Below are 27,717 nucleotides of genomic sequence, written 5' to 3'. Positions count from 1 at the left end.
ATAAGTTCTGCATCCCTACGGCCTTTTCTTAAGGATGAAGCTTGTAGAAGCTGAAATTTGTCATCTGAAAACCTAAATTGACAAATCTTGAATGAAAAGGAAAATGCTCATTTTTCAATAGATTATCACATGTATTCACTGATTGCTTACTAATTGCCTGATTTCAGCTCACAGGATAAGCAGGATTCTAATTCCATATTTAAGGGCCATAAAGCAGTGATTACTCAAGTATTTCCAAAATATATTCTTTTGAGAAAACCAAGTTCTGTAAGATGTGAAACACTGTGCGTGGAATGCCAACCCACACAACATTTATTTGTGTACATCAGAGACGAGTGAGATTTTTCTATCTTCCACTGACAGGGCAACTTAGAGAACAAGGTATTGCTGCATGTTTCATTTACCCTGTGTCTGCTTTCCAAGGAAATTTCTCATTGAAATTTCTAACAACTACATGTTGTTTTAAGAGCGTAGAGCCACTCCATGTGATGGCAATGTCCCCCTCACCCCAGAAAGCTACCCACTCAAAATCACTCATGGTTGACATTTTCCACACTCTTCTGTCTGTTTCCTTGGTGTAGTTTCTACCTGCAAGTGAAAACAGAGCCCCACTATTATGCCTTAGAGATAGTTGCTGAGAATAAGTTATGTGTCTACTGGCTGAAGTGACTTTTTGGTCTGAGACACAAGAGCATATGTTGAGGAACTGAACCAAGGTTTCCCAGGTTTTCAATGACTGTCTAGTCCTGAAGAGTGTAGACAGCGTGTGCTGGGACTGATAAAGTCCATTCTAGTTTATCTTCATCATTACAAGTGAGTGGAGTTCTGCCAGTATGTGTAATATGGATAGGTAGTGATACTGAGGAACTCACACATGACAATGCTTCTTTCATCTTCCTTATTTAGTGGCTCATTTCCCTTTACTAATCTGCATTTTTAAAGGGAATACTCTTTGTCTTCTTACAGATGATAGAGAAACTGAGAAAATTGAAGGAGAAATTAAAAACACCCCAGTGATAGCCATGCACCTTTAGATCATCTTCTAAGGAAAGAAATTCTTCTTGGGGTGGATCTAAATGAAACAAGAAAACAATAATCCCTATAGATGTGTTCTGGTCCTACAAGATAAATGGGTGCTAATGTCATAGTGAGGATACAAATTGTTTTTATTTTCACCTTCCAAGTGGCCACATTATTAGGAAGCCCTTAAAGGAATACACATTTGTATGAGGAAGCCCTTGCTCTCTAACTACTCAGATTCAGTGCTGGCTAGTTGGTCTTCTTGAAAAATGCACATAGACCCCCAGTGAGTTCTAAGACAGGGCAGTAGACAAATTAATAACTATAGAAGCACCTGAAATAGCTTCAATATGAGCTGAAAGTCTGAAAGAATTGGCAACTTGAGCATACAGTTAGTGAGATTTAGTAGAGCTTTTCAGGAAGCCAACATTTTGGGTTTTTTTTGCTTTGCACTGTTCAAGGTAGATAAAATACGGTCAAGGTAGATAACATACAGTAGTTGGTGTTCATACAGATTGTCTCTGTGTGAAATGTACTCTTTCATCTTCCCTTAAGTTTTATATAATAGAGTATTACTATATATCATTATAATCTACAGTTTAGTTTAACACACACCACACCAACCCCCACCCCTCCCCCGCCCAGCTGTCTAAGTAATTTCATGTAATAATTCTGTAAAATTAGGACACGTTCATTTGAATGGAGCAAGGGAAAGCTGAGAATTGAAATGAGGGTTGTTTTGGTTTGGATACATTTTAGCTCACATGATCTTGTGTCCCTACATTCTGGTAAAACACATCTGATCTGTGAATTTGTCTTTCCCTTTTTTCACAGTCCATTTCTGACCTGGAGAGACATACAGCATATTATTGTCAGAACTTCACGTGCAGGACATCTGAATGCTAATGACTGGAAAACGAATGCAGCTGGTTATAAGGGTGAGAGCTTCCTTTCTTCTTTGCCATCAGAAGTGGCATATTTTTTTGGTATTTTGAAGTAATCTGAATTAGTTTGTTGTTCTCTATGTTGTGCATAGTTTTGAGACTTTTCAGGCTCAAACTGAAAGGGGCTGTCTTCTCTTTTATAATAAAAAAACCTCTAAGAATCACTAAACCCAAAATTGGCAGCTACATTGGCCAGGTGTTCTTAGTGTCTTTCAGTCCTATTTTATACACTGCTGGCAGAAAACTAAGTAAATTGGTTTTAATTTTTCCTTGTATAGCTAATATTCTGATAAAATAGAATTGCAGTTACAGCAATTTATAGATTCAGACAATGCTCTCGTTCATAACTGTTGACAATTTTGATGAAAAATCACAAAACAGTATGTTCAGATTTCTGGTTTATATGATTTGCCCTACATTATTTATATTTAAGATTTCTGACAAATTTAGGATAAAAGCAGATCTTAAGCATCAAGACTTTTAATGGGACAGAAATCATACTTTTCAATCAGCTGTCATACATGTTTCTAAAAATTTTGTACAGTCCTGTGATTTTGTATTAAAGCTACATAAATAAAACTTTTTTTCCTCTTTTGTAATGCAAGCAGATGTAAACATTTATGCAAGTAAATAAGATACATAAGATATATATTTTCAGGATGGGTTAAAGCTGGAGCTTGAATTCATACAATGTGTGTTCAACACAGATTGGCTTCTCATTTCCATTCACTAAATTCTTACTGCTTTCAGTTTGGATTGCATCTAAAAAAAAAGCCAAAAACCAGAACGGCTCATTTCTGGTTCACTTTTCATGAGAATTCCATTCAAGACTACAATACCTCTTTTAAGAAGAGATTTGAACTGTTTTGTGCCTTCTGAGAGAAGAATGTCAGATACAAGAGCCATCAAGTTTTTACTCTGGTTTCACTTTAAAACTGAAGCATAGTTTTAATCTATTTCAGATCAAGGCAGTGCTACTGTAGAGCATCTTTGATGTATCATTCTGACCTGTGACATTTTTGCTGCAATAGAATAGAAGCCAAACCAAAAAAACTTATTTTTGGATTCAAACTGGGCTCTAACTACAGAGGGTAGATTTAGAAATAGGTATTTGACTCAAACCCCCTCGTCATGTGAAGGTTCTGACATTCAAGAGCCTGTTTTTTTCCCATTTACACGTGCATGCCCACACACAAAACACATACGTAGTGAGAAATAGATACTTCCTTAATTACAGTAACATCATAGTATTTGTTATTGTCAGATATTTCCCAGGATTTACAGAGTTTTAGTATGAGATTGTAGCTGTATTACCATTTTGTTGGAGCTATCAGAATTTCAAACAATGCTTTTTAAGTAGCATAAAGCAGAGCTTTTTTTTTTTCCATAGCTTCCAAATTTCTGGTTTATTATGGTTTTCTACTTGTTGCCCAAGAGAGGGAACAAGCACTCTGTGAGGCATTTCAAAGCAGCTGTCACTCATTATCAAAGAGAGGTCACACTAACACACTAGCAGTAGCAGCATTACCAGCAGGACTTGCAGTTTTGCACCACTGGAGTCTACTTATTCTGAATCCTTGGAGCTGCATATTTATCTGTGCATTGTAGCAGATAAACAGTGAGGAAGAGATCTGAAAAACAGGTTTCTTCTCCACTTGTGCGAGCTCACAAACATGGTTAAGCTTAACTGGGGGACTGGCATTCAGGAAATAACAGCTTGAGTTGGCAGAGCACTGCTGTAGGCTCCATGGTGGAACTGAGAAAGAGGAAGACAAACTAAGTGCCTCGACCTCTGTGGAGCTCAGGAATCAACCTCAACCCAAATAAAAGTCCTAGTTTTAACTAAATTATTTTGGCAACTTAGGCTGAGCAAATGGTTCCAATAAAACTGCAGGTCTCTCTAAACCTCTGTTGGTTTTGGAAGGAGGAGAAGCAAAAGATTTAGATTAAATGACAACATCCAAACCTGAATTCAAAAGGAGGCTTGCACACCACTGCTGGCAAGACTAAACCAGGGGTTTTTTTACTATTGCACGTGGCAATATTTAGTATAATATTACACTATTATCCTTCACTGTTGCCAAGAGTAACAATTAAAGTATGGTTTTTCGTACATGAATTTAATCAGACTGTGTTCCTTAAGGTATTGTATCATAAGTTTGTTGATGGCAAGATCCATATTTCTTCCACAGCATGTTCTTAACAAGGAAAAGGGTGGAAGTTTTTTTTAATTACATAAAGCAAAGACAGTCACAAGAAACAATCTGGCTTTCTTTCATGCATACTGGGGAAGAAGGAAAATGAGAAAGAGAGAGACAGGCTTGCTGCGTTAGAAATGAGAACTTAAAAGGGTGAAAACAACAAAAAGTTGCAAGAACCTCTCACTCAACAAAGGGTCAGCAAGAACTGATGGTTGAAAGTGGGTCAGCATGCCTTTTCAGAGCGCTGTTTTGCTGGGCTGCATGGGAACCCTATTCCTCACTATACTTCCTGGCAGCATTTTGCCGCTGCAGAACACACAGAAGGAGCTCACAAATGGCATTACTGGTTGCAAGATCTCTTTTTTTCTGCCTTACATTCATAAAAAGAAAGATTAATTCACGAAAAACCCTTGAGCAGCTAGTGATTTGCTAAAACAGTGTCCATCATTTGTTTAATTTTCTGGCAAATAAACTGCATTCATTAAATACATGTCAATAGAACTAACTCAGGAACAGGCAAGAATTTTTTCTTGCTTATTTTTCAATTGTTTTGTTGTCACACAGCCTGTATCTTTCCTCAGGAACTTCTTGCCTGGTTATCTCAAAAAGAAAGACTTGAATACTCATTTTGGCATATTCTTTGGTTAGTCAGTTGTATATATAAGTTGTCAGTAGATAAAGTGATTCTCAATTTCACTTCAAAATCAGAGAGGTTCTTATAATTAAAGCAGTTAATTAGCTGATTATATGGAAAAATACTAGAGAACACCTGCTTTTGGGATGATATCACAAAATCTGCTGATCTGTTTTAGCTATGGCAGATTGGTATGCAAAGCTCTTTGTTCTGTCAGTTGTTTGGTTAGCAACAGAGCATTGAACTGCAGTCATAAAAAGGAAATGCTACATAAATGCTGACTTTTCTTTAAATTGAAAGATACAGAATGAAACACTGCAGTTTTAAGAGCAACAATATGAATCATATGAAGAATTCTTTTTCTGTAAGTGAAGTATCATAAAATCATAGAATAGTTAGGATTGGAAAGGACCTCAAGATCATCTAGTTCCAACCCCCCTGCCATAGACAGGGACACCTCACACTAAACCATATCACCCAAGGCTTCATCCAACCAGGTCTTGAACACTGCCAGAGATGGAGTATTCACAACATCCCTGGGCAACCCATTTCAGTACCTCACCACCCTAACAGTAAAGAATTTCTTCCTTATATCCAATCTAAATCTACACTGTTTAAGTTTCAACCCATTACCCCTTGTCCTATCACTACAGTCCTTAACAAAGAGTTCCTCACGAGCATCCCTGTAGGCCCCCTTCAGATACTGGAAGGCTGCTATGAGGTCTCGACGCAGCCTTCTCTTCTCCAGGCTGAACAGCCCCAACTCTCTCAGCCTGTCTTCATATGGGAGGTGCTCCCGTCCCCTGATCATCCTCATGGCCCTCCTCTGGACTTGTTCTAACAGTTCTGTGTCCTTTTTATGTTGAGGACTCCAGAACTGCACACAGTACTGCAAGTGAGGTCTCACGAGAGCAGAGTAGAGGGGCAGGATCACCTCTTTCAACCTGCTGGTCACGCTCCTCTTGATGCAGCCCAGGATACGGTTGCCTTTCTGGGCTGTGAGTGCACACTGAAGCTGGCTCATGTTCATTTTCTCATTGACTAACACCCCAAAGTCCTTCTCTGTAGGGCTGCTCTGAATTTCCTTTTTGCCCAACCTGTAGCTGTGCCTGGGATTGCTCCCACCCAGGTGTAGGACCTTGCACTTGTCATGGTCAAACTTCATGAGGTTGGCATCAGACCACCTCACAAGTGTGTCAAGGTCCCTCTGGATGGCATTCCTTCCCTCCAGCGTATCAACAGAACCACACAGCTTGGTGTCATCGGCAAACTTGCTGAGGGCACACTCAATCCCACTGTCCAGGTCAGAGACAAAGATGTTGAACAAGATCGGTCCTAACACTGATCCCTGAATGACTCCACTTGGTCTCTAGCTGGACATTGAGCCATTGACCACAACGCTTTGCATGTGGCCATCCAGCCAGTTCTTTATCCACCGAGTGGTCCACCTATCAAATTGATGACACTCCAATTTAGAGACAAGGATGTCGTGTGGGACAGCGTTGAATGCTTTGCACAAGTCCAGGCAGATGACGAGATGACGTCAACTGCTCCACCCCGTCCATCACTTTTGTAGCCCTGTCATAGAAGGCCACCAAATTGGTCAGGCAGGGTTTTCCCCTAGTAAAGCCATGCTGGCTGTCACCAAGCACCTTGTTGTTTTTCATGTGCCCTAGCATGCCTTCCAAAAGAATCTGCTCCAAGATTATGCCAGGCACAGAGGTGAGACTGAGTGGTCTGTAATTCCCTGAGTCATCCATTTTCCCCTTCTTGAAAATGGGGGTTATATTTCCCTTTTTCCAGTCTTTGGGAACGTCACCTGACTGCCATGATTTTTTAAATATGATGGCCAGTGGCTTTGCAACTTCATTTGCCAGCTCCTTCAGGATCCGTGGATGGATTTCATCAGGTCCCATGGACTTGTGTACATTCAGGTTCTTAAGATTGTCTCGAACCAGATCCTTATGTACAGTGGGCCCAAGGTCTAGATTTTCACAGTCCCTGCATCCACCTTCCAAGACTTGGGTGCTGCGGTCAGAGCCTTTGCCAGTGAAGACCGTGGCAAAGAAGTCAGTCAGAACCTCAGCCTTCTCCAAGTCCTGTGTCGCCAGTTCTCCTGAAAGTTTCCGTAGGGGACCTACATTGTCCTTAGTCTGTTTTTTAGCCGCTACATACCTATAAAATCCCTTCCTGTTATCTTTAACATCCCTTGCCAAGTTGAGCTCCAATTGGGCCTTAGCTTTCCTAACTTGCTCCCTAACTACCCTGACAACATCCCTGTATTCATCCCAGGCCACCTGTCCTTGTTTCCATCTTTTATAAGCCTCTTTTTTCCTGTGAATTTTTCTCAGCAGCTCCTTATCCATCCAAGGAGGTCTCCTGGCCCTCCTGCTGTACTTCCTTCTAGTCGGGATGCAACACTCCTGAGCCTGTAGCAGGTGATCCTTGAATGTTAACCAAGAGTCTTGGGCCCCCTTGCCCTCTAGGGCTATATCCCATGGAACCTTGCTAAGCAGGTTCCTGAAGAGCCCAAAGTCTGCTTTCTTGAAGCCCAGGGCAGTGAGCTTGCTGCATGCTCTTCTCACTGTCTTGAGGACCTCGAATTCGACCATCTCGTGATCACTGCATCCAAGACTTCCCTGGAGAGTCACATTTCCAACGAGCCCTTCCCTGTTGGTGAGCACGAGGTCAAGCAGGGCACCTCTCCTCGTTGGCTCCTTTATTGCATCAAATACTATCAAATTGTCTCTGGGGAAACAGACCATTTACAGGAAAGGAATACTCTTAATTTGCATTGAGACTTTTAGAGAACATCCTTCACTCTTCCTGATTCTAAAGTGTACACGATAATATATCAATACAATGAAATAAAAGAATACTCAAAGATAAAACAAAATAAAACTTCTAAACACTTTTTTCATTTTCAGACCTTTCCTAGGCCCAGTGGAAGTATTCTTCCTACAGAAACCACAAGTTGTCTTATTTGCAAAGGAGTAAGACTACCAGATTTGTGCTGCATACCTTTAGGTTAGCCAAAGTGTCTGCTGCTTGCACTGGAGAGTGAACACTTGGTTGTTTTATGTGACTACCTTTTAATTTTGTTGCTTAATTACAGTATTTAATAAAACTGCTGATTATTATTGTTCTGAGAAGAGCATTATGAGTCTGGGAATGAGAAAGAGATGAGTCTATATATTCTTCTCGGGAGAATATCTAGATTTGCCAAATTTTAATTGCTGTAGGATAACCAGTAACCATGCACAGATTTAGAGACCAGCAAGAAAGTCTTCACAACAATGTTTACATTTCAATGAAGACAAATAAACTATTCATGAGCACCCTGCTGCATATTTTCAATACCTTTAAAATTCAGATTAATGTAAAATTGTATTTTTAAATCACTGTTAGAAGCTTGCAGAAGACTTCTGAAAAATAGCAAGTGGTTGTGAATGGTTATGTCAGCCAGTCAAAGCTGTTAATCTATAAAAAGACCTTCCAGTCTTACAGATGCTAGCTGGTATTTTCACACACTGTTGGCAGATAATATCAACTCCTGCCTACCCCTAATGCCCAGTCACATGGTGCATGGGCCACATGAAACACAAGCTTTGAATTTGGCTGTTATAATATCCCAGGTTTGTGTAGCTGGCAGTGTGACACCAAATACATGAATTTGCATTGTTTTATGTAGGAGTGGGGAAGACCATATCCTGTGCAAGCTAAACTAATGGGTTTTTTTTTTTTTTTGCTTGAAAGATTAAGCTGGTATTTTTAGGTAGACATCTTAGAATGCTTGTTTCTTTTTCAACTTGTTGACAAACATGAGCAAATGCAAGCTATCTCACATGTGACTTGTTTCTCTTGCTCTCCCACGGCTGTGTTGACTCGAGGCAGTGTTTCCTCACCAGGAATACCCCCAACCCCATGTCCTTTGGCCATCCGCTCTTCTCAGCAGGCCCATCACTTCATTGCCAAGCCATGACACAGAGCTATTTCTGCAGTTCTGCACCACCCAGGGAAACCCTTTGAGTCAAATCTTGTGTCCAAATGCATTAGTCCTTGAGAAGGGCTCCAGCTCAGCAGTGTCAGTCTCTAAACCACTGGTATAATGACTGCATCATCAGAAGAATCTGACATCTGGAGTGCTACTTAGCAGACATTATGCTACACAATTTTAATGTTTGGAAATTATCAAGAAACAAGCATATTACATACCATTTACAAATGTGAGCGACATGAACCAGAACCTTACTAAATAAGGGTTTTCATGTAGGCAACAATGCATTTGCAATAAGGAGCCCAAAGGCAATCAAAAGAGACATCAGGACCTTGGGACAACTGGTTAAGGGGTGAGGAGCACACATAGCCTCTGTCCTTCCAGTTACAGGCATTGATCAGGGAAGAATCAGGAAGACCCATCAGATGGGTAACTGGCTCCAAGAGTAGTATCACCAGCAGAATTAGGGGTTTTTTGATGATGGGTTGTCCTACATGGCTCCAGGCGTGCTTGCAATGGGCAGGGTATGCCTGTCTCAAACGGAGAAAGGGACCTTTGTGCAAGAGTTAGAAGGGCTTATTAGAAGAGCTTTAAACAATATTTAAAGAGGAAAAGGGATAAAACCAGCCTCGCTGGATATAAGGCTGGGGGTGGCATGCCAGTGCTTTGAGGGATGGGGTGCTAGTAAGGTCCTTAGTTCTGCTCCACCATGTGCCAAGCACGCTGGAGCACATTTGAAATGTGCCTGTACTAATGTGCACAGCACCCTGGCCACGTCAGTGGAGGCAGGGGTGGAGATGCAGGTTTGTTGATGTGTTAGAAACAACAGAAGCACCTGAGAACAGTCACACGAGAATTAAGGCTTCTTCCCCACAAAAGGTGGCAGAATCAATAGCTCAGCTGAAGTGCATCTACACTAATGCCCACAGCATGGACAGCAGGCAGGAGGAGTTGGAAGTCATTGTGCAGCTGGAAAACTATGATGTAGTTGCCATCATGGAAACAGAGTAGGCCCCCTCCGGAAGCTTTCGGGAGAACTGGCTATACAGGACTTGGAGAAGGCTGAGGTTCTTAATGACTTCTTTGCCTCGGTCTTCAGTGGCAAAAGCTCTGACCGCAGCACCCAAGTCTTGGAAGGCAGATGCAGGGACTGTGAAAATCTAGACCTTGGGCCCACTGTACATAAGGATCTGGTTCGAGACAATCTTAAGAACCTGAATGTACACAAGTCCATGGGACCTGATGAAATCCATCCACGGATCCTGAAGGAGCTGGCAAATGAAGTTGCAAAGCCACTGGCCATCATATTTAAAAAATCATGGCAGTCAGGTGACGTTCCCAAAGACTGGAAAAAGGGAAATATAACCCCCATTTTCAAGAAGGGGAAAATGGATGACTCAGGGAATTACAGACCACTCAGTCTCACCTCTGTGCCTGGCATAATCTTGGAGCAGATTCTTTTGGAAGGCAGGCTAAGGCACATGGAAAACAACAAAGTGCTTGGTGACAGCCAGCATGTCTTCACTAGGAGGAAATCCTGCCTGACCAATTTGGTGGCCTTCTATGACGGGGCTACAAAAGTGATGGACAGGGGTGGAGCAGTTGACATCATCTGCCTGGACTTGTGCAAAGCATTCAACGCTGTCCCACACGACATCCTTGTCTCTAAATTGGAGTGTCATCAATTTGATAGGTGGACCACTCGGTGGATAAAGAACTGGCTGGATGGCCACATGCAAAGCGTTGTGGTCAATGGCTCAATGTCCAGCTAGAGACCAAGTGGAGTCATTCAGGGATCAGTGTTAGGACCGATCTTGTTCAACATCTTTGTCTCTGACCTGGACAGTGGGATTGAGTGTGCCCTCAGCAAGTTTGCCGATGACACCAAGCTGTGTGGTTCTGTTGATACGCTGGAGGGAAGGAATGCCATCCAGAGGGACCTTGACACACTTGTGAGGTGGTCTGATGCCAACCTCATGAAGTTTGACCATGACAAGTGCAAGGTCCTACACCTGGGTGGGAGCAATCCCAGGCACAGCTACAGGTTGGGCAAAAAGGAAATTCAGAGCAACCCTACAGAGAAGGCCTTTGGGGTGTTAGTCAATGAGAAAATGTACATGAGCCGGCTTCAGTGTGCGCTTGCAGCCCAGAAAGGCAACCGTATCCTGGGCTGCATCAAGAGGAGCGTGACCAGCAGGTTGAAAGAGGTGATCCTGCCCCTCTACTCTGCTCTCGTGAGACCTCACTTGGAGTATTGTGTGCAGTTCTGGAGTCCTCAACATAAAAAGGACACAGAACTGTTAGAACATGTCCAGAGGAGGGCCACGAGGATGATCAGGGGACAGGAGCACCTCCCATATGAAGACAGGCTGAGGAAGTTGGGGCTGTTCAGCCTGGAGAAGAGAAGGCTGCGTGGAGACCTCGTAGCAGCCTTCTAGTATCTGAAGGGGGCCTACAGGGATGCTCGTGAGGAACTCTTTGTTAAGGACTGTAGTGATAGGACAAGGGGTAATGGGTTGAAACTTAAACAGTGTAGATTTAGATTGGATATAAGGAAGAAATTCTTTACTGTTAGGGTGGTGAGGTACTGAAATGGGTTGCCCAGGGATGTTGTGAATACTCCATCTCTGGCAGTGTTCAAGACCTGGTTGGATGAAGCCTTGGGTGATATGGTTTAGTGTGAGGTGTCCCTGTCTATGGCAGGGGGGTTGGAACTAGATGATCTTGAGGTCCTTTCCAATCCTAACTATTCTATGATTCTATGACTCACAAAACTGGAGTGCTGCAGCGGATAGCTGTAAATGATTATGTGATTCTAAGTAGGTAGCTGATGGCACGAGTTCATAAAAACAAGTGTATTTCTGGAAAAGACAGTCTGTACATACATAAATGACCAAGATTTCAACAGATTGGTGGATGTAAAGTCTGAGAGAGATGCTTGCAGTCACTCACACAGATAGGCACTAGTTTTATGTTAGCTGAACTGTTTAGATTAATCTGAACACCTTTTTCTGTGTAGTCCCTGCTTGGAAGTTGTTTTGAAGTCAGAGCAGCATTTAGTTTAGCACAAGAAAAGAAGAGAAGCCAACCAGCTACAAGTAATAGCTATTCTAACAGTGAATGGAAGTGTCTCCCCCAGCACTGACAGAGCATGTATGATTGGAAAAAGTCTGTGTCCTCAGGAATCTCAAGCCACACTTAAATATCATAAGAATCACAAGGTCAATACCATAACCTGCACCATTGCTTTATACAGAAAGCACTGCTGTAGTTAGAGAACGTATTAGAGGTGAGATTTGGAAATAAAGAAAGCTGACAAGAACTGAAGTAAAAACATGCAATTTTTTAGCAGCAAATTAAAAGTTATTGTCTTTTTATTTTATGGTCACTGTGACCTTTCTAGATGGTTCCTGATTCCTTGCTCACAGCTATAAATAATGTTTTCTTAAAAAGTAGCCATTGGGGTTTTTCAGTGTTTCACTTGTTAAACCTGAACAAATTGCCAGGTATCTGACCACTGCTAGCCTTCAGTGAGACCTAAAAGAATCTCTTTGGGATTTGGGGAAGATAGTTAGAAAATACATTGAATTCTGCAGCCTAGATCATGGTTATTAGTTTGTTGGTCTTTTTTTTTCCCTACACAAATTGAAATCCACACAATGTTGCTTCCAGTTGTAAGACATGTAAGATCAGAAATACATCTGTATAGTTCCAGAGATGGAGATGTACAAAGGAGTAGAGGGAATCTCACATAGAAGGCAGGGAGGTATCGTTATTTATTCCAACCTCAAACTATTATCAAAGCTTTTCATTACTTATTAGCTCTGCAGCACTCTTCTCTCTGATGGCTCTGAAATGCAAGGAATGGAGCTGTGAATGTGGAGTCTAAAGTGGAGTCTAAGCAGAAACTTCAGGTCTGTGCTGGGATACATAAAGGAGACTGACACTCTGTTACAGTTGGTTGCTTTCCTTGGGTCATATATTGTGAGTCAAACTTACATGCGTTTTAAACTGTAAATTAAATGGCTCTAAAGCAGGAGTGACAGCAGGGAAAAGGTAAAATGAGCATGTAAATTTCTATTATAATAGCACTCGGAATTGTCACTGAACCATGATCAGCATAGCAGATGAAGAATTTTAAAAGATAGTTTCTCTGCTCAACAGCTGACAAACTTGATGTCCATCTGTCCTAGACATAAAGCTATGCACAATTACTGTGCTCTGCAGCTTCTAGTATTCCAAACGTTGCCAAGTGGACTGACAGCACTAAAAGGATGCACACTATGGGAAGGATAACCTCTGACATTATATTCTTTTAACAAGCTCAACTCAGACCTTTAGCAAAACTGTGCAAAGGACTGGGGGCAGGAGAGAAGTGAAGACATAAAAGTCTTCAAGTATGGGCTCAAACTGAGAGTCTGCAACTTGATTTGAAATGTAGATTTCCATTTTTCAGTATAAAGAAAGAAGAACCAAGATCAACAAATTTTAAAAGTGAATGATAAACTGATAAAATTCTCCAAAGCAGAATGCTTTAATTATAGACAATGAAGACTACATTTTAAAAGTCTTAAAGTTATATGCATTTGCATGACCTCTTCATACTACTTATCGAAACAATACGCTTTTGAGAATATTCTAGACAAATACCTTCCCATATTTGCATGCATCTCTGGTAATGATAAATATCTTTTGCACAGTGTAGTTCTGTCTTTTTTAGAAAGCAAGCACCTGCCTTTGGGAACACCAAAGCTCTTCATTGCTGTTGCAGTGCTACAGTCCATTTCAGTAATTGCAAAACTGACAGTTGTTATAATTTTCACTTTTTAAGTGTTTTTTCACTTTAGTGGAACTAGGATCCAGGCCAGTTAGGAAGAAGATCACACCATATACTATACAGTATTTTAAAAATTTAGAGCATCCTGATAGGGTGTAGAACATCTGGGGAAAGATAAAGGTCTACATAGAATAACTCAGATCTGTTAGATGCCTGAAGTTGTTTATAACTTTTGTATCACTTTTTTTTTTTTTTCTCCAAAAAAGTCAGCCCCTGGGGGGGGGGTCACTTTTAATTGAGAGGATGCGGAAATTCATCCACAAGGTCTGTTACTAGCATTTCTGGTCCAACTCTCTGTGTAGATTTGTCTTATTCTTAACTTCATTTTGCTTAAGGTTACTGATTAGAATCTACTACATAGCTCTACAGGGACAGTATAAGTCCACTTAATTAATAATTTCTCTACTTTAGGGAGAGATTGGTATATTTTTAGTTCTAAAAATCACCATCATTGTTATTAATGAATTTGCAAAGTACTTTGTTATGGCTTACTATATATTTGTGTATATCGTTCCTCTTCTGAAATCCACTGCAGCCTTATGCTCACTCATTATTTAGTTTTAGTGTAAATATCACTCTGGAGCACTGGCACTTCTGAACAGGCTCAGCCATTGTGCAAGGCAGAACATGAAGGATGTTCTGCACCATGTGTCTGATACACCTGACAGCACAGAAATGCTACCTTTGTGTCTCCTGCTAAGGGTCTGTCAGTATCCCTACTTGCAGTGCCTTTGACTCATCTGTCATGATCTATTCTGAGATGAATCCTAGCATAGAGGCTCTCGCCAAAAAGTGATTCTGTTTTTTTATAGAGTGGAATGACATTTGACTGCTTTTGAGTTATTGGGGAATTCTAAGTGTACCTCAAAGGGAAAATTTGCTCCTCATAGAGGAAATGAGTGCATTTTCTTAAAAGTTGTTCCACAGTGCAATCACAAAATGGCTTTTTTAAAACTTGCAAGCTGCCATGTTGTTCAGTGGTTCTTTGTTCTTTTGGGGAAAAAAATAAAAAATCCAGTATAAAAAGACTATCACTAGTTAAAAAGTACAGGTTCTATTACTGTACATGCACCTTAGCCAACTTTATTTCAGCAAACTTTTTTCTCCCTTCTAAATGCACATAATCCTCAGATTTATTCCATTCACATAAGCTGGCTCGTTTCAAGCTATATAAATGAACATCTTCAGTAAAGGCTTTATGATTTACAGCCAAATGCTGCTACAAGGAAGCAGCAGCTTGTCTGTCTTAGCAATCACCAGCCAGCAGTAGTCAGGTTTTCTGTTTCTATCACAACTCTGTTTCAGAGGCAGAGAAGTAAACCAGTCTTCCTGGTCACTCTGCTGAGGGCTTCAGCAAGGCTTACTGGTATTTTCTCTGACTCTGGGGAAAATGCACTCATATGCAGGGCACTGTAGATACCAGGTACTCAGAGACTGGTGTATTCATACCTAAACAATCTCTGAGAAGTAAACTCATAACTGATCCAGGTGTTCCTGTGGGCAGGGGAGAACTTGGCGTGGCTGCGCTGGGTACAAATTGAGTCACTGCTCACAGTGGAGGATATGGGGTGGCTGAATCCCAAGACTAATGACCTCTGACTAAAGGCTGCTAACACTTGTGAGAGGGGGAAAGTATTTGGGTGGTGATTCCTCTGCAAAGTCTCACAGCAGGTGATGCAGTGTCAGTTATATACAGAAACTATTCACAGAGGTACACTGGCTACTGGAGATTTAGCTTCTACTAATATTCCTGGGCAATTTATGTTGTATTTAGTAATAAAATTAATGACTTTTATATATTAATTAATATAGAAAATGTATACATAATTACTTGACTAACAGATAAAGTATAATTTATTAATAAAAATACAGTAATAATTAAAACATAGATTGCCCAAGTTGAGAGAAAAAAAGGTAAAATACAGAGTAAAAAATACTGATCTTTTTTATCAAATACATTATCAGGTAAATCCATGGTTAGTATATTATTGAAGAAATTATTAATAGGAAAAAAGTACTTGACATCAACAAAACTGAAAGTTCAATAAAAGCAAGTTTTAAAGTATTCTCTTAGCACCTTTCTGACCACAAAAATGGTCAAAGGCTAGAACAACTCCCCTGTGAAGACAGGCTGAGAGAGCTGGGGTTGTTCAGCCTGGAGAACAGAAGGCTCTGGAGAGACTTACAGCAGCCTTTTCAGTACTTAAACGGTGCTTATTAGAAAGATGGGACTGAGTTTGCTGTTTGCTTTGTCTTTAAATAGAAAAATTTAGGGGTTGGTTCTGTGTAAAATATAAAAAATACAAATACCATACTTGATCTAAAAAGCATGAGGGAGTTGGTTTTACAAGCAAGAATGAAAAAGAATTCTTGCACGATTGTGCTATTGGCAGTTACGTGTTTCAGAAATCATATCCAGTTATTACAGATTACTGGTTTACATTGACACAAAAGAGGAATATGGCTGAAACAAGATGAATTCTTGATTCAAAATGGATGCTGTCTTCGTTAGGGCATGGCAAAACAAAATTTTAATCGTTTAATCTGTGTGTAATCATAACATTTATACTTTTTTTGTCCTTTAATTTTCTTCAGACAATTGTCTTGCCACGTTGAAGCATTTTGATACACTAAGCAAACAACAGAAACTTAATACAGAATCAGAGCTTTATATTTGCAAATAAAATGTCAAATCTGAAAGGAATATTGGTATAGGTCAGTTTGAAGTATTTATAGGATGAGAGTAACTCAAGAGCCTCACATCTTCTAGCCTTGATAAGCACAATTAAAGGAAACCAGAGTGTAAGGGGCATTTTAGACTCCTGTTTTGTTGGTCTTTTTTTTTTGGATGAGACTGGATCAAGATCCTAGAGTAGCATAAATGAACAAGTCATAATAATTTACATATTGAACAGCTGAATCTAGTTCAGGAAAGCTGCATATTCCTCATTTGACAAACTGAAGCTATTACCATTTCTCTCCTTCTGACTTAGTATTTGATATTTGTATACAAAATATTTATACTTCCAATGCTGCTTTCACAGTATAGAAAATTAAAGGCCAAAGATATAGTAGAGAAAAAATAGTCTGCAATGTGTTTTGTCAGATGAGTAAAATAGCAAGGGAGGCTTAGCATCTAAGTTACTGATGAGACATCTTGATGACAGGCAATGAAACTAACAGTCTAACAAATCAAGTTTAGTTGCACTGGAAATTATTGTTTTGAGGGTATAGGTCCATTTTTCCTGGATTTTACAGGTTTCTGTGTTACAATTTACCAACACTAGCCATTTGTATTTCTCTTAGTCAGGTGCTTCCCTGATATATGCTGCCTTTAGATTTAGGGAGATTTACATATTCTTTGTATATAAATGAGAATTTTTAGTAGTAGTTTCAGACAAAAACAAAAGGGATTATGAAAAAGCTGGGGAAGTCTATCCAGTAGCTGAGCAAGCCTTGACTTCATGGTGCACTGGTAGAGCAATTGCTCCAGGGATAAATAAATGGACTTTATCTCTGAGAAATGTTCTTTACTCTAATGATAAGAAGAGTAAAGAGATCAGCTAAAACTCAATATTTACTTTGTGTTGCAGGAGGCAAGTTTTTCTCTGAAACTTCTCCTGCGTCTGTAAAGTTGTGTATGCCTTTGATTTTGTAGAAATAGGAAGGGATCGGTTTGCATTGCTGCATGTGTAGAGAGAGGATTCAAGACCAGTTCTGTCCATGGACACCTTTATTCACAAGGGGATCACAGTTTTCAACCCTTCAGCTCAATAGCAGCAGCTGTCTGCTTCTAAGTCACCAGCTTACATTGCACCAACCTCACATTCATATTCTGTCTCTGAAAGGCAGATACCTTCTTATAAAACAGCCCTGTACCCCCTCTGACATGTTCGGTGATTCCTCACAGCAACCAAGTCCCGTAGCAATTCACAGCAACAACAGTGCAGAGCAAATGGGTATGTGTAAGATCCTAGGGCATTTTGCACGTGCAGTCAGTTTATCTTGCTTTGCAATCTTTCAAATACTGCTTTTCCATCTGGGTTAGAAGTGAGCTCAGTACCATTCACATACAAATCAGTGGCAGTTCCAGATGTTTCCCAGAAGACATTTATGGCCCCATGTGGGCCATTGAGGTAATTTTTAACCTCTGGGAGAGGCAGCCTGGCATAGAGTTCACAGTAGCACTAGCATATACACAGATGAAGGGGCGCAATTTGAAGGCAGTAGGAAACAAAATATCCTTTCTTCTCTAAGACACATGGGATCAACTACTTTTGTTAACTCTGTGTTTCTTTCCTAAATTGCTGTTATTTAGTCTTCGAAAATTATGGGCTTCTGCTGGTACCTGCAGCTGCTAACCAGCACACTGGATCAAGGACTTTGAAGTGCAAATGCTGCAGAGAGCCAAATGTCAGCTGCCTGGAAGCTTCCCATGTGGAAGGATTTAGGAGCACCCCTGACTGTCAGGAAGTTTTTATTTCAAGATAAAAATGTACTTCTGTTTCAGCTGTGGAAAAAAAAGAGAGCAGGTGCAGAACTTCTCATTCGCAACTCCCCTTGACTGTCATGCAAGAGAGTTTAATCATTGAATAACGGGCAGTTAACACTATCATATAACCTTGGGTGATAATTTTTTCTCCTGGATGAAAAATTAACACAATCCTATCTTCCAAGTAATTTTTATGGTAGGAAGATAGAAAGTTCACTCTCTGTCTTTTATTTGTATTTTTAATGTGCATGCTGGGGAAAAAAAAACCTAGGATGAAGTGGCTCAATAGCCACTTTAGTTTCTATCAGAAGTTCACTGCCTGGTAGTGGCAATGTTAGGTCCCTTCTGCCCTTATTTCTGGATGAAAAAGAGTGAGCTGGGGAGAACTTTGGTTCTTTGAGCTCAGTGGTTGTGTTGAACACACAGCATTTTACAACTGGAGATCTGAGCATACTACTTGTCATGAATTAAAAACGCATTTTCCATGAGTTAGTTCAAAAGATTTTTCCAGTCATGAAAATTTAACCCCACACTGTTTAAATGTAGTAACTGTGTACAGTTGCAGACCTCTTGCTTCTCCCACTGTTCTTCAGATCAGACAGAACGATTATGAATTAAAACTTTAAATATCAAAGCAATACATGCAGTGTAAGAGCAGAAGGATTAGTTTCACAGATAAGTATTCTCTTACAAGCAGATGTAGTTTTTGCAAGATGACATCTATGACCAAGGTGATTTCCATCACAGGAACCATCTTCACAGAACAAACATTTTCTCCATCTAAGTTTCATTGCCCTTTTTTCTGGCTGCCTCCACCCATGTGTAAAAATAGGACATCTTTTTCCCATCAATTTGTTTGTGGAATACATTAAAGAGAATTCAGAAGGCTGAAGGAGGGCTGAATTTAATTATTTTCATATATTTTAGTTGTGTTTCATTCTGAAAAAGGTACCTGCCTCATCTGGCAGAAGAGCTGTGTTTAGTTCTCGCCAAATTAACATTTCCATGCTATATGTGCTTCAGTTTGGGGCTGAAGGGGAAGAAGATGGCAAGAAAACCAGTTCATTACACAGTCATTGTGCCTTGCAGTATTTTCCATTGAGGAACCCTCTTCAGTTGGCATTTTAATACAGTATTAGTTACTGCCATGTTTGGAAGATGGGATCCCTAAGCACTGATTATATTTATGCTTTGGACTCTTATTTGTTTTACATGGTTGGGGTTTTTGGATGTGATACTTTGAATTCTGGTTTGGCAATGAAAAGTGGCTGCTTTCACAAAGCCTCTTCAAAGTGCAGTTGGAAATATTTACACTATGCCTTGTCGCATTACTGATTAAAATAGCACTTACATTTTTCTGAGGGTTTTCCGGTACCACTGTCTGTGGTAACAAGGCAAACTGATTTAATATTTATGATCTAAACTCCTCCCTCTGGAAGTTTTTTCTTTCACCTTCTACTGTCAGAACTTCACCAAGAGCACTGATCTGTCACAATAAAACAGCTAGTAGCTATTCTAATTCATCAAAATCCATTTGTAAGCATATGTGTTGATTGGAGCAGCAATCAAAAACTGCAGTTAATTCAGTAAGTGAAACTGTCAGCCTTTTTGAACTGGTGGAACTATTGTAATGATTATGTGTCTTAAAATTACAAAAAAAGTGAATTTGCACAAGTCTGTTGGAAATACTTCACCTTGTCTACGTCTTGGGTATTTGAAAGCTCAGTTTTTTTATACGCTAAGAAAGATGATTCCTTAAAACCTTCTGCTTCTTTGAATTGGTGGCATTCAGGTGTTAAATTTGTAGGCATTGAGTTTCTTGCAAGGAGACAATTGATGACTCTCCACAGCATGAAAGGTAGATAGAGGTAAGGATGAAACATCCAGGAATGAGCACTAACAGAGTGCTAACCTCTGGGCATGGATGCTTAGTATCACTGTGTATGCAGTGCACACAATAGATTGTATCAGAGGTTGACAGCAGTATTAATAGCTCTCTTCAGCACTAACTTCATCTGCAGATCTGGCCTTCATCTGCAGATCTACAAAGGAGGTAGAGGAAGTAGCCATTCTGACATGGACTATGCATGACAATGGGGTGATCTTTAGGACCCTGGTCTTCAAGTACCATTGCTCTTCACCCTCGTCATGATACTGGATATAGCTGGTTGACTGGCCATTGGCAACCATACTGCATACACGAATAGGAAAATATATACATGCTACTTACAGTCAGGAAAGTTAAGACCGTACAGCAGTTACAAAAGTCAGTCTGTTCCTTCTTTAATTTATTGTCTTAGTTACCGTCAATATTTATGGACATATATGTGTTTAGCATTCGAGTAACAGAAGTAACCCTCCTCAGTTGTTTTGGCCTTTTAATATGTCATATAAGAGAACTGAACTGAATTAAAGCACACAAACAAAGGGCAATCAGAGGTAACTGGATTCCCTGGCATTCTGCAGTTCTGGTCCACACTTCTTATGATAAGGCAGTGTTACTCATGATGGTCATTTGCCACTTCTGCAGTGTGAATCAGTGAACAGATTCAGTGAACAAATCAAATATAGCCTTTATGGCAAAAATACTTTGGAGCTTTGTGTAAAAGCAAGGAAGAAGTAGAAAGAAAACAGCTCCTGTATGACACTCTGGAATTACTCTGTGATATAAAACAAGGTTTTATGCTATAATTGCAACCATTTTGTTTGTACCTTGCAGTGAGCCACCTCTATGGATTTGGACTGATGGATGCTGAAGCAATGGTGATAGAAGCAGAAAAGTGGACAACGGTCCCTCCACAGCATGTGTGTGTGGAGAACACAGATCGGCAAATCAAGTAATACCTGCTGCCAAAACTCTTGCTGGCATAAAGTTATGGAAAGAAATTGGGTATAAATTACCCCTCCCTTGAATTGTGTATAATGTGTCATTTGAAAGCCATACAGGGGAGCTCTGTCCCCTTCACAGATGCCAGGTCGTTTGCCTGTAAACATTATTCCCTGTGATGCTTGGAAAAAAGCCCTAGTTTCAAGAATGCCCCAGAAACTGAAGGTATAAAACAAGCCAGGCTGGATAATGATTGATTCTGGTGTAGATGGTACACTCTGAAGAATGTTTGTTTGAGTGCACTGCAAACATCTTTGTAAAATGAGTACAGATTTACCAGTACAGGATCTTACAAGCAAATATTCTTTTCATTAAAATATGCATGTAATTATCTCTTTCAAACAGTCTCAGCGGACTCTCTAGCTCAGACACGAAGTCTAAACTGCTTTCTGATGGCTAAAATAGGGTTTCTGTAGAACAAGGCTTGAAAGCAAAATTCTGCATGTTCACCGTGTGAATAAAGAGATAGTATCATCATAAAGCACACTTCCAAAGCATTAAAGTTATTATTTGATCAAGTTTGATCTATAACTGGTATAGTCTACAAGGATATTGAGCCAATTTAAACCATTTGAGTCAGATGCCGTTTAGTGCAGTTAACATGTAATATTTGCTATTACGTAAGCAAGGATGGCTATGCCAGGCATTTCCTGGGGTTTAACAAGCAGCTGTGATCCCTTGACAATCCAAACAATTCTCAGCTGGCCACTTATCCACAAATACATTCTGTCCCAAAAGCTTATTCCCATTACAAGTTTTTCACTGTACTCTTTCAGCATGTGTACACATTTAACAGAAACCCAGGTAGTTGTGTTTAGCTGCAGTACAATAATTATCCTGTAGTAATAGTCTCAGCTAGGATGTAAGTGTTGAAACTAACAGTTATAGGCTCCTGACTTGTCAGAAACAATTGTCCAGCACTGTCATTTACTGCTAAGCAAATAAAGATGTGGTTGCCTTACTATATAGAACAAGCAAGAAACGCTGATGTTGTTTTATGTGCTTACATTACAGAACAATACGACCTGATAGCATTGTCCGTTCAATTTACAAAGCCACTGGCTGTTCAGATAACCCTAACCACCATGTGATCTACTTGGAGCATGTCGTTGTGCGCATCACTATTACTCACCCTCGACGTGGAGACTTGGCAATTTACCTAACCTCTCCTTCTGGAACTAGGTCACAGCTCTTGGCCAACAGGTATAGTATGACAACACAACTTCACAGTCCAGCCAGAGTGGAAAGCCTGCACCAAGACTGCAGCATCCGCAAAGAACAGTCAAGTTGTTATGGTAGGCTTGCTGGCAGATACAGGCTAATTATTCTTTTTCTGAGAGAAATGGGAAAAGCGAAGTTCAAATGAACCGAAAGATGCAATGAGAAGTTGCACTAGTACTTTGAAATTAATTTGTAAACAGCCTATTACAGTTTTTAAAAGTCAGCCATTTTCTTCATCCTATGGATCTGTGACAAATACTTGCTTGTGAATTTCCAGCTAGTCTAATAATAACCACTCAGAAAGACCAGGCATTTTTCTCATCCTATCACCTCTGTATTATGTTCTTGGAGGAATGGTGACACTGCATCAGATTGTTTCTTTTTATCCATAGTGGACTCAAACAAGTATCTCATTACCCAGTGCAGCATTTCCAACATTAGTGCAATTTCAGTGCCTGGTGCATCATTAGTATTTCTCTTCAGCAAGTTGAAAGACTTCTCAATATTTCCATTTCTTTGGTCTACTAGCAGAACTCTTCTTTCTTGGAAGAGAACATTGGCAGTCCTTCCCAGATAAATCTTGCTAAATCAGTGTTCAACAGCACTGCCTCCTACCAGAGACAGTTAAAGCACTAAGAAACCCCAGAAACCTTTTCAAACTCTACCCCATTTTCAAACGTGCAAGTAAGTTACAATAAGAAATCTTTCTATAATTCTTACTGGCTAGAAATCATCTTCCTGATGGGACCATAGTGTGATAGGGAGAATTTCTTTAGGTAACTGCCATTCTGCTGGATACAGAGCATGGCTCCCATACAAAAATTTATGTTAGCTGATGTTGTATATCTCAGAAACAATGAATGTTGCCATGTGTCAAACGTATTTTGTAAGAACTCTGCTGCCATCATGCTGAAGTCTTCACAAACATTTATATTCCCAGTCCTGCTCTTCAGAGCTTTTAGAGATGTGGGAGTGGCTTGGTTTCCAGACTGCCTTATCAATCACATTTGTCTAGCCAGATTTGCTGAAATAGTGACTGTCTAGTCTTGGAGGCTTGCATGTCTTCCTGTCCCTCAATGGTAGAAGGACTTACCTTTCTTCTTGAACAGAAGGACTTGTTCTGTAGCTCAGATGGACTTGATTCTGTTGGAAGTGTGAACCAGTATTTTCGTGAGAGATTAGGTTAATTTAAAAGAAAATGCATACTGAAAATACTCTTTAAGCCATAGACATTAATGCGTCAAATGGAGAAAGTTGTCCTGGAATTTTGGCGCCTTCTAGAATATCTCATGTGTTTCACTGTGAACGTTGTCAGAGCTTTGCTAACAAAGCACATGGGCCCACACATCTATGTATGTCTCTATCTCACTGAACAAAGAATTTGTCATATGCTAAACAGTGCAGAGGCAGACTTCTACCCTCTAAGGAGATATGAAACAGTCTTGTTTTTGTGTTTGAAGAAACCCTTCTTTGGTTTTCTGTTCAATTTTTATGCAGCAGCTCTTCCGTGCTGCAAAATAAAATAAAATAAAATAAAAAGTTAAAAGTCCTTCAACTAGATATCCAAACAAAACAATCTCGTGTAAACCCAGTGGTCTTAACACAGCTAACTTTTGGCTCTAGGCTTTCATGTCTTGCAGCTGACTCACAGCAAGTGAGAGATAAAGACATTCCAGTATTCACAGTTCACCTCTGGTGATGACTGGTATGTGGAATAGGTACAAAGTTTAAGTCATTCAGTCTCTTTGTAACCCCTACACCTTAGAAAGAAATAATCTTCTGTACCTATGGTAGAAAGAGAGAACACAAATGTATTAAAATAAGGTGATCATAAGCTGTATCTTACCCTACACTATCAGAAAGCTAACCATAAAAAAAAAAAACAAGACAAAAAACAAACTGAAAGGCCTTTTAATGTTTGCTGCTTTCCAAAAAACAAATTATTAATGACAGAGTGAATACTTACACAGTTGCATGAGAAATTCCCTTCCCATGCAAGCTTCAGAGATATATTGACTTGTCAGTCACATTTGGCTAAAACAAACAACTCTAGGCTACTAACATTAAGGAATAAATGTACTTCACAAGCTCTAGGTCTGAAATACCTGTAGTCTTCACAATCCCTTTGTTTGGGTAAAGTGATGGATATGGCACAGTACTTTAAAAAAACAGTATTTCAAAGCTTGGTTTATTTGGTCTTGCAAGAAGAAGTCTTAACATGGTCTTGCAATTAGTAGTATACTAAGCATCGTTGAGTGTATATGTTTTAGCATCATGTTAGAAAATAAAACTCAGAGTAGGAGTGTTCTTATTCACTAATATGAGAGTGCAGTCATGAGGCATTTGAATTTTAAATTGTTATTGATGAGGGTGTAAGAATAAATGCATTTAAGCACGAGTAGCATGCAGGAATGCATTGGCACCAAGTATGCTGGGATTTTTTCCTGTAGGCAAGGGTCCCAGAGGCTGTTGTACATTGCTGGTACCTGTCTGAGATGCTTTTCTCAGACATACAAGACTTTTTAAGGCACACATACATGATTAATAGCAGCATTACCAGCTGTTTTCACTGAACCCAGGGAAAACCTCATTGCTTTACTGCTATTCATCTGGGTTTAATTTGAAACAGTTTGTTGGTAAAATATCTTAAAGTGCAAAAGGTATATTTTACATGTGTGCACTTCTTCACCAATTCTGGAAGAAGAGTCATGTGTAGTTTCTGGTGCATTGACGAGAGGGTCCCTCAAGGCATTATTTGGCCTTTTTTCGGCAAATGTTATCCTTAATGTTGGCATCCCCTAAAATGACTTCAGTAAGAAAACTTGTTAGTCAGAGGCACTGTGAATTCCTTTGCAGGCATTTGGTGGATTACACTGTCACTGGCTTGAGCCTTATGTGCATTCTTCAAAAACTGCATTACAGGGAACATCTGCGTTGTTGTTTGGAAAGAACTAAACATGATTACATTGAATGTACTGCAGCAGAGGAAAATACAGGCTTGGAAAGCACTGTCTGGTGTGAGGATGAGGCTACAGTTAAGTCCAAAGGGGAACAGTATCCCCTTTTAAAAAACAATTGGCCATTGGATTTGGCAGCATGAGTTTCTGAGTGTTTTTGAGACATACCAAGGTCAGTTCTAACAAACACTCAGTACAGGGTGGGTCATGGAGGACAAGCTAAATACAAAGACGATAGAAGAAGCAAACTTAGGGCTCATTTTTCTCCCACTGAAGTCTTGGCTTGTTTAATTCTTTCCCTTTAAATTTAAAGCAGCTGCTGCCATTCAAACTGCGTAACTGAAATTTTTTAGCCACGTGATGGCAAGTTTCCAGGCCACTAGCTTCCTATGCTTACATGGCACAGACATTAATAATACCTCTTTTCAGTAACAAAAAGAAGTATTTTCATGACCATCTTTTTCCTATCATGAAAACTTAGATAATCAGTAAATTTTAATAATACCCTCCTATACAGAAAACTCTTAGAGCAAAAACAGGGCATTCTCATCTAATCTTACTTGCTAGTTTCTTCATAAAAAGCCTTGCTTATCAGAAGAGGAAACCTTTCCATTGTAGGACCACATTTTGATTTCTAGACCAGTCTGTCTTATGTCTTTAATAAAAACCCAAAAATGTTATGTATCCAAATATGATGAAAAGGATAGGGCCAAACTTTATGCTGAGTCTCACTGTTATAGTAACAGAAAAGGACTCTGTAGTGCTCTTAAGTCCAGGATGAACAAACAATATTCTGCTTATATTATGCCTACAGGATGAAGAAATTATCAGAAAACCATTTCTCATAATTCTTACTTGCTGTGTTTTATTTCATTCCAGTTATCTATTTATTTTTTTGCAGAGGAGGTGTAGGAGACAGGGAGAGTGAATGACATCCCACTACCCTCCTACCAACCAGCCCTTGAACTGCAATTGCAACATCAATACCTGTAAAGATCTTGCAGTATTAACAGTTGATAGGGCAGGGAGCTCTGGAGGTACTACAAACACATTAATTATAAAAAAATAGTGAACACTTCCATCTAAGAGGTAAAAAATTATGTTGATTTTTCTCAGCTCTGCAGAAAAGACAGGGATTTTTTTTTTGCATGTGCAGAAGAGTGGATGAATTCATGTAGGTCACACTACCCTCCCTGTTAGTAAAATTATATTGGAATTTGCTCTAAGTGCAAGAAGAATGAAGTACAATATATCTGGGATCTGAGTGACACATGACTTTCTTTGATGACTGAGACTAGTAAAGAATTAATAAGGGATTTACAGAGTAGGCATGTATTGACTTTTAGAATTCAGTACCTCAAGTTCAGTTTTAATGGAAAATTAGAACCAGTCATTAAAAGTTTGATCTAATTTTCCATAGTTAAAGCAGTATTGAGGACAAGTGGCTAAGGACATATTTAGGATACAGCTAAATGTCTCAGCTTCTGAGGTTTGTACTGAACCAAATAGAAAAGGTTGGAGCTGTTTCAGTGAAGCTGTGGAAGAATGCTTGGTATTTCTACTTCCTGCAGGTAGGTTTGTCCCAGCTACTATAGTGAGAATTAAATACTCTTTTCCCAGCCTTATGAAAACTAGGTCCTCATCAATTGTATTGTAACACTTACTACATTGAGTTTCATTTGGAATAAACTGGATTATGTGATGGACAGTGTCCACTACTGCCCTTACCCTAATCAGATATCTCTTTTCAAACCTAGGATAGTGCAGGAAAAAATTGTGTATTCCACACCAGGTTTATTCCTGCTCTTGCATAAGGATTTCTGCCTATTTAGAGTGAGGTTTCTGAAGGTTTACTGCAAATTCAATAGGAAAGCACAATAAGTATCAGCTATATAGCTGGCTGACCAGTGTGGTGTGTGGAGCTCAACAGCCTGACATGTCTATAGGTCATGATGGAGCATTTCATGTGGATATGTGCAGTCCCTGAGGTCAAGTTCTCTGTATTTAAAGATTGTGGTTGCTGTAAGATCCACTAGTTCAGGCTGGCAGGCACTGTACCCTACTGTTCATGCTAGTCTCCAAAAACCTTTATCATGACAGCTCAAAGATCTCTGTTGCTTCATTAAAGTAACTGTGATAACCAGATGTAATATGTAAATTAAAAAAAAAAAGTAAAACGTGTATGCATAGATTTTAAATATATCTTTAGGTCTATATCCAGAAGTTTTAAGTGATCATCCTTGACACATGCAGGTGAGAAAGCTTATGAAGTGCCTGTATGCTTTCTGACCATTTATTTTTTCTCTGAGTTCTTCAGTGGAGGTAAAGCAGTAGAGTCTGGTTGAAGCTTTAAGTCAGTTTCAGCTGTCTGCAGTTCCTCAGGGGCTATTTCTCACAGGGAGAACAGGTGGTTGAACCCTGTGGAGAAGAGCTGCTCTAAGAATAATTGATACAAGCATTTTCACATGTGCACTCTTTTCAAACTGTAAATAAAGCTCACCTGAAATCATGTGGCTGATTAGACTAG

The 27,717-nt window shown here is 39.7% G+C and overlaps 1 protein-coding gene across 2 annotated transcripts in view; it reads left to right on the top strand.

The window, feature by feature from the left end:
* The window catches only part of PCSK5 (proprotein convertase subtilisin/kexin type 5), a 261,360-nt gene that overhangs the window by 153,602 nt on the left and 80,041 nt on the right, over positions 1-27,717 (top strand). For both annotated transcript variants that reach the window (XM_034072696.1, XM_034072697.1), the window contains exons 10-12: positions 1,855-1,958; positions 20,845-20,962; positions 22,027-22,215. In XM_034072696.1, coding sequence (XP_033928587.1) covers positions 1,855-1,958; positions 20,845-20,962; positions 22,027-22,215 — 411 coding nt within the window. The remainder of the gene's footprint in view (positions 1-1,854; positions 1,959-20,844; positions 20,963-22,026; positions 22,216-27,717) is intronic.

This window comes from Melopsittacus undulatus, chromosome Z (assembly GCF_012275295.1).
Source record: "Melopsittacus undulatus isolate bMelUnd1 chromosome Z, bMelUnd1.mat.Z, whole genome shotgun sequence".
Lineage (NCBI taxonomy): Eukaryota > Metazoa > Chordata > Aves > Psittaciformes > Psittaculidae > Melopsittacus > Melopsittacus undulatus.
Note: the sequence above shows the minus strand (reverse complement) of the source record. Positions and strands in the feature narration are given on the sequence as shown.